Source organism: Populus nigra, chromosome 16 (genome assembly GCF_951802175.1).
Source record: "Populus nigra chromosome 16, ddPopNigr1.1, whole genome shotgun sequence".
NCBI classification, from domain to species: Eukaryota; Viridiplantae; Streptophyta; class Magnoliopsida; order Malpighiales; family Salicaceae; genus Populus; species Populus nigra.
In genome coordinates this window covers 10557714-10565799 of record NC_084867.1, presented here as the reverse complement: position 1 = coordinate 10565799, position 8086 = coordinate 10557714, and the positions used below count along the sequence as shown (strand labels likewise).

At 31.4% G+C, this 8086-nt stretch overlaps 1 protein-coding gene across 1 annotated transcript; it reads left to right on the top strand.

Annotated features, from left to right (window-relative positions):
* Positions 1-4649: 4649 nt before the first annotated feature.
* LOC133676080 (alkane hydroxylase MAH1-like) lies at positions 4650-5387 on the top strand. Its single transcript, XM_062097651.1, has one exon. It carries the CDS (start codon positions 4650-4652, stop codon positions 5385-5387), a length of 738 nt encoding a protein of 245 aa, XP_061953635.1.
* Positions 5388-8086: the final 2699 nt, after the last annotated feature.

Here is an 8086-nt window from a genome sequence, read left to right as displayed (position 1 = left end):
TCTTCATGAAAGTTTTAGGCCCATGTCTTAGCTTTTCATACATATAAACCAGACCTAAATCCAAGTTCTACAACTTCAATTATGATTTAATAACCGAATGGTGTTCCAGTTTGGATTGAACCAATATCTCTTTTCTAAGCTTAGTCCTCTTTTTGTCTTCTTAATTTAGTAGTTAAATTCATCAATCAATCAATCCTTTAATTTATGTGATAGACCTGCATTTAAAATGAATATTTACCATAAATTAAATGTATCTTATATTATTAGATATGTTATTATAAAACATGCTCTAGTTAAGGAGTTATTGATACTTCAAGTGCAAAATGATGATATAAAACCTTGATAAAAATGCACTTTTAAATACTAATTACTAGGAAGAATTATTTAATGATTATCCTAGTCTAGGAAGGAAACTAATAAGGCAGCAACAAAGAAAGATATTTGTATTTATTGTTGTTCAAGTATTGTAAGGGAACCAATCTCTTCAAGGAAACCTAGCATAACAAGAAAATTAAAAGGTGTCAGAATTAACTTCATATTCAAATAAGATTTTCCTAGTCTATTTAGGACATCCAGAGGCAATACCTCTTCCTAGAGATTCAAAGAAGGTTTATTTCAACTATAACACTTTTTAAGTTAGGAAAACCATACTCATCTTTTTTATTTCTCTTTGGTTATTTGTAGCAACGTAGAGAACCTTTATTTTAATTTTAATATTTTAAATATTTTAGGTTTGTTTAATATTATTTGGGTTTATTTCAATTAAGTTTTAGGTTTGATTGTAAGTTGGCTTCATATCAGCACATAAGAGAATGACTTATAAATTAAGATATATTATTTATTGGGCATAAGGGTACTAAATATCAAATTTGATTTTATTCCAATATCGTTTGGTTTGGATTTCAATTATGGTGTTTATAATTGTGTAACGAGTCAGATTTGTATAAAGTTATAAAAGCATGTTTTTTACTATTTGTTTTGAACTATTCAGTTTGTTTATATTATATTTGGGTTATTTAGGAGTCAAATAAGTTTTTTCATTAATTTTTACTTCTGTTTTATTTGGATTTTTTGTATCATCTATTTTTCATACTTATTCGCTTTGTTACTCATAAAATTATAATCATAGTTTTGCTTTGCTTGTTTTCAATATCTTATTAATTCTTGAGTCACTTTATATATATTTGGACTGGGTTATGAATCCATTGACTTTGGTTCGTTGATTTTCAGTTTTAAAAAAACCAAAAAAAGATGAGCCGAGAGGTAAAAAGTGTAGTAAGAACAATTGAGTGAAAAGCCTTGAATTGTGTGAAACATGAGAGTTATGAGGTATTTTTTTGTTATTAATAAATTTTTACAAATTCAAATATAACTAAAATAATAAGTCTGCGACACCAAAATTGGATAAAAAAATTTAGATGCAAGGTTTCGCCTAACAATTTGAGATGCTTACTAAGGTGATAAAGGATCTGAAAGATGAAATGGTTTTGATGAGACAACAAAATAATAGGATAAATAGATTAAGAATGGGGGCTAATCGGAGAGGAAACACTATTCGAAGGGCCGTACAAAATATTAAGACTAACTTTATTGATTTTATAAATGAAAACACAAATCTAGATGATGATTGCTATAACTTTACATTTATGGGTAATAGTGATTGATTTGGGCGGAATCAAAGCTAAAAGAACGTTTTGGCTAAGGTGGAACATTCAGTCAGAGGGAGAATTCTCGTGTTTTTTGAGCTTCATGATTCAAGTGGAGAATTGAGGTCAATTAACATGAAATTTTTGCTTTTCAAGGAAAGAATGATCCATATACATATTTAACGTGGGAAAAGAATGGATCTTTAACTGTCATCACTACACATAATAGAAAAAGGTAAAATTTATTGTCATTATGCACTAATATGATTGGATCAGATTGTTTTGAGTAGGAGAAGGAATGGAGAAAGGTCTATTGATACATGAGATGACATGAAAGTTATAATGAGGAAACAATTTGTTCCTAACTTCTATTATAAGATGCTTTTTCAGAAATTATATAGTTTGCATTAGAGGTAAAAAAAATATGAAAGATTACCATAAAGAGATCGAGATTGCAATTATCATGGTTAATATGGTTGAAGATAGAGAAACTATCATGACTAGGTTTTTTAATGGGTTGAATACAGAGATAACTAATTTTGTTGAGCTACAACACTATATAAAGCTAAAAGAAAGTTTATATGGCTATGAAAATAGAGGGGTGACTCAAAAGGAATGGGAATGTATGGCCAACATACAATTTAGATTATTCAATGTCATGAAAGCTGAACTTAAAAAAAAAGGAGGTTGCCTAACCGAAACCCTTCACTGGCACCAAAACCAAATTGCCCAAAGCTAAAGTGGATGTCTCTACGGGTTTCAAAGATAAATATTATATTCAGCTTAAAAATACTCATGGTTTTAAATATTTCACATGTTAGGGCTTGGGCACAATGTTTCATAGTGTCCAAACAAGAGAATAATGATTATTAAAGAAAATGAAGACATGGATTCCAAAAGTGACAAATCTAATTATGAAAACATGCCATTATTAGAGGATTATACTTATGAGGAGATTACATATCCAATTAAAGGTGGGATCTTGATTATAAGGCGTATACTTTAGGTTCAAGGTAATAAAAATAATTTTAATTAGTAAAAAGATAATATTTTTCATATGTGTAGTCATATACAAAATAAAGTGTGTAATTTAATAATAAATATTAAAAATTGTGATAATACAGCTAAAATTATCCTTGCTAATAAACTACACTCGTGTAATATGAATGTAATATGAAGCAAGGTTGCCAATTCCGTTCCGTTTCGTCCAGAATAGCCGAAACATTCCATATCAATTCAAAAAACGAAACAAAACAGAACAAATTTCATCTCATTTTAAATCTCGGTCCATTCCGGATTTTTCGGCTAAATTCCGCCCGGAATGTTCCGCTTTCATTCCACATGTTCCGTTCCGCTCTTGAAAAGCTATTGAATCAAATTGAACCTTGTTCAATTTAATTAATTAAATCACTCAATTATAAAAAGCTCTTTTTTATTACTATTTTCAATAACAATGATATTAATAATAATATTAAAAATTATTATTACTATTTTCATTAACAATGATATTAATTTTTTAAAATTAGATTTATTACTAATATATATGGTTTATGTTCATGTTGTTTTTTTCATGTTTATACTTTGTAGAAATTTGAGCAAAACAAGGGATGCTTGTGTTAAAATAACATTGACCTAACTTTATATTTAAAATACTTGTGTTAAAACATTTTACTTTCATAATATTTTATTTAAGTTGAATTACTTTAAGTTAAAGATCTATTTAATCTTGACTATTTAGAAATATTTTAAATTTTAAAATTATATTTATTTGGGATTGTGTTTTTATTGCATAATTTATAATTAATTTATCTTAAATTTAAATTATGTTTGTTGAATATATATATATATATATATATATATATATATAATATAACTCTGAAACGACATGCTGAAATACTTTGAAACTAAAATATTTTATTTCAATTAAAAAAATAAAATACTTATCAAAACAGAAATGATGATATTAATATGAAGCACAATAGACATGGCAATGATTGAACGATTGCAATCACGTATGGTTGTAATTACATAGATGGTCTCGAAGACGTTGACATGTCAGTACTGACCCAATTAATGGCATTTCCCCAATTAATGGCATTTCCGAGCATCACTCCTTCTGCATTTAGATTTGTTTTGATCTCTGCAATTTATCGATGTAATAAAAGAGTTGGCAGGACTTGCTAGACAACACAAAAAATCGAAAAAAGAATTAAAAATGCTACTACTGGCTTTTCTATGCATCATCTTTCTTTGGCTTTCCTTTCGGTGGTGGAGGAATAGAAGCTCTGTGATTATCAATTGGCCCGTGGTTGGAATGTTGCCGGGGCTGTTTTGCAATTCATCTCGAGTCTACGAGTTTGTAACCTATGTGCTTCGACAGTGTGGCGGCACATTTGTTTTCAAAGGGCCTTGGTTTGGTGGTCTTGACTTTCTGGTGACCAGTAATCCGGCGAATGTTCACCACATTTTAAGAAAAAAGGCCTTCAATTATCACAAGGGCCTTGAGTTTAAGGAGATTTTTGCTGAAAGTTTTGGTAATGGAATTTTTTGTGCTGATGGAGATCGGTGGAAAACCCAAAGGAGAACAATTCACTCTTTTATAAAAAATAGCAAGTTTGAGGAAGCTGTAGAGCGAAACATTCAACGAAAAGTCTTGCATGGAATATTTGTAATTCTTGAGCATTTCTCAGAACAAAGAAAAGAAGCAGACATGCAAGATGTGTTAAAGCGATTCATGTTTGACTATAGCTGCCTATTGTTGTTGGGATTTGATCCGAATTCTCTTTCAATTGAATTCCCTCAAGTTCCATACATGCAAGCTTATTATGATATGGAGGAGGTTATACTTCAACGACATCTTAAGCCACAAAGGTTTTGGAAGCTACAAAACTGGCTTAATTTGGGGAAGAGAGGAAGATGAAAATCGGTTCGGAGATCTTCGATCGTTTACTGTACCAGTGCATTTCAAGAAAAAAAGATTTATTAAACAGAAGCAAAACCCAAATGGACAGAGAGGATTTCGACTTCTTAACATTCATGTTAGTTGAAGATAATGATCAAGAAGAAAGGGAAATGAGTGCCTTCAAAAAATCGGACAAATATGCAAGAGACATGGCGTTTAACCTCTTATCAGCTGGAAGTGAGGCCGTAAGTTCCGGTCTTACTTGGTTTCTTTGGCTTGTGGCAGCTCACCCACTGGTAGAAAAGAGTATTGTAGAAGAGATGAAAACAAATTTAAATGCAAAAGGAGATGAGAAGGGGAGGTATTTCAGTTTTGGAGAGCTATCTAAGCTAAATTATCTCCAAGCAGCTATATGCGAGTCCCTCCGACTCTATCCACCCGTACCTTTCGAGCACACAGTTTCGATTGACTCGGACAGTCTTCCAAGCGGGCATCGAATCGGCAAAAATACAAGGGTTATTTATTGTCCTTACTCAATGGGAAGGATGGAAGAGATATGGGGGGAAGATTGCCTAGAATTCAAGCCAGAGAGGTGGATTTCAAACAAGGGAGAAATCAAACATGTGTCGCCTTACAAGTTCATAGCATTTAATGCAGGGCCGAGAACTTGTATAGGCAAGGACTTGGCCATGGTGGAAATGAAAGCTGTTGGCGCCGCTGTGATATGGAATTATAGCTTGAATGTGGTTGAAGATCATCCTATTTTACCAGCTAATTCTATAGTCCTTCATATGAAACATGGCTTGATGGTTAGAGTATTGAAGAGATGTCTTTCCTAGAAGAGTTGTAAGGATACCAAACCCAGGACACAGCCATCCATGTCCCGGACAGCACTGCCCCTGTTTATTGTAATTTTCTCTCATCCTTCACTTTGTGAAAATAACTAGTTTGATCTTCCACCCTGTCGAGAGGGTAAAAGTTCAAACTAATTTCGAAAATAATAAAAGAAGGCGTTAATATTATAAATGCTTTTCAAATTCTCATATGTTTTTTTTTAATTTTATTTTGGAGGTTTTTTTTAACCAAGAACATATGAATTTTATTGTAAATACATCTTGGAAATAAAACTTATTTATATAATTTATGAAAGGTTCAAAATAAAGATAAATTACAACAATCGAAATAAAAAAGGGTGATATTTAAAATTTATGTGTTTCATTGTTGTTTGTTGGCATTGTAGATTTGTGTATTTAAATAGTAGCTCATTTTTTATTGTTAGATAGAATCATCAACTCATGATTATTTCTAAAGGTTTTGAATAGAAATTTGTTATTAATGGATCATATAAAAAGTTTAACAAACTCATTTACTAGATAAAGTAAAAGATCTGGTCATGTTAATACAAAAATATCATAATTTTTAATTTGATTATTAGATTGGATTTAAATTTTATTAAATAATTTTATAAATTCGATTCTATATGAGACTAGGTTTATTGTAAATAGTTGAGCACCATAAAACCTTTAAATTAGACTACGATGATGCTATTTGAGCCAATTTTATTTTTCCTTAACTCTGTCAAATTTTTTATTGATATTAGATTTTATGTTTTTTTTTTTGTTTTAAAATTTTAATTTTTCTATCCTATAAATATTAGTTTATGGTCTATTTAAAAAATTATAAACCTGTTATAAAAAAAGATGATATCAAGATTATAATTTAAAATAAAACTACAAGTTAGGGTTCTTTGTTTGCAAATCTTATTTGCCAAAAACTATCTTTTTTTTATTATTATTATTGTCTTTCTTTACTCGTGCTTCTGTCTATATCAATATTTCTATCTTATTCCATGAGATTATATATGTCAATGGAGTTTACAATTTGATGCACATGTTTTTTTTTTTTTTTTTTGCCGAGCTTGCTGCGGCAAAATTAAGTTATATTGAATATGAGTCATGATTGTTTCTCACATGCTAGACTTTCTTTTAGGAGTAAATGCCAATATAATTGAGTTTAATAAAAATAAGGCAAATACACTGTGCTACTTGCTGCATTCAATTTAAAATACAAGAAATTGTATTTCGATGTGCACCTCTGTTGAACATTGTGGAAGCACAATCTAGATCGCATCATCTTCCATTGTGTTTTTAAATTGGCCAATGTCTGGAGTGCCTTTGTATCAATTTCTACGGCCTTTAGGGTGGATAAAGAGCTACAGGCCTTGGTGTTTCTTTGTTTGTAGTGATCCTTCTGATGTCTAGAACAACTTATGGCCATTGCAGTTCTGAGTATTTTTCCCAGCCAGAAATTGCTTGCAGAATGTTATTTTACAACTGTTAAGTCTGGCAACTAAAACCATGTAGGATTCCGAGCGAGGACAGCTTTCCATGTGCTTCATGTTTGACAAGCTGAAGAACATAGAAAAAGAGTGAACCCCTAGGCCAATTTCTTGCATTTGCTTTGTCTTGAAAAAAGATTTCTTGCATCATTTATCTTGACATGTTGGGGGACAATTGTTTTGCTGTCATGGAAGTGTTAATTTGCATGTTTCCTTGCTGTTGTTTTCTTTATGACAAGCGAAATGTAGAAATAAATTTTGGATCTGATTGGCTGCTTTAGAGTAAACTCTCCCATCAATGAAGAAGAGGAAGGAGCTGTCATGGAACTTGCATTCTTAAAATCTATCTGCTAAAATCCTTCCTTTTCAAAGTGCTCATTGCAAACAAATCATGATTGCAGTTTCTGTGGCCATCTTAGGATTTATTTATGCACAATATTTTATGCTAGATCGGTTGCCCTTCTTCCAAATGTTTGTTACACAAAATCTTTTAGTGCTTTAGAGCAGGAAGTGGAACAGTTTATTTGCAAGTCAGTTCTTTGTGAAGCTATTTGCTGTTTATTCTATGGACGATTTTTAGCACTGAAACTAAGAATACTCCTGAAGCTCTTCAAGATTAATTCCTTGTATGAAGATTTGACTGTATATTTGTGATAGATTTGCATAGATATCACTTCTGTTTTGGCTCAAATGATGAAATGAGTTTATCAAGCATGGAACCATACACTAAAAAAACGCTCAATCTTGTATCATTCTTCCCTGCTAAGCAGAGAGAGAAGAAAAAGATTCAGGTTCCAGTCTTGTTCTTGCCATCTTCAGAATCTACGCAGACGCATTACATGCTATACGGAATTTGTAATCGAGATTTATAGATTTTTTCTTTCTTTCACGTTTCATAATTTCATATCAAGGGCTTACCGCTTCTTTCCTTGGAGCTCTGCTTTGTGTGTATAAATCATATCCTTCCCCTGTTTCTCTTCTTATCACAGCAAACTCCCCTGATCGTCAAGGTTATCTATGTATGGTGAACGAGTTTTCTATGTATACTAAAGAGAATTGACCATGGCAGCGTCTTGTTTCGGATAAGTCAGAGGATTTGTGCCAGACTTTGATATAAGCATGAACTAGCGAGAGCCTTTCATTTATGTTATATGCAATTCAGATTGAACACGCTTAATTTGTGTATGTAGACAAACGATA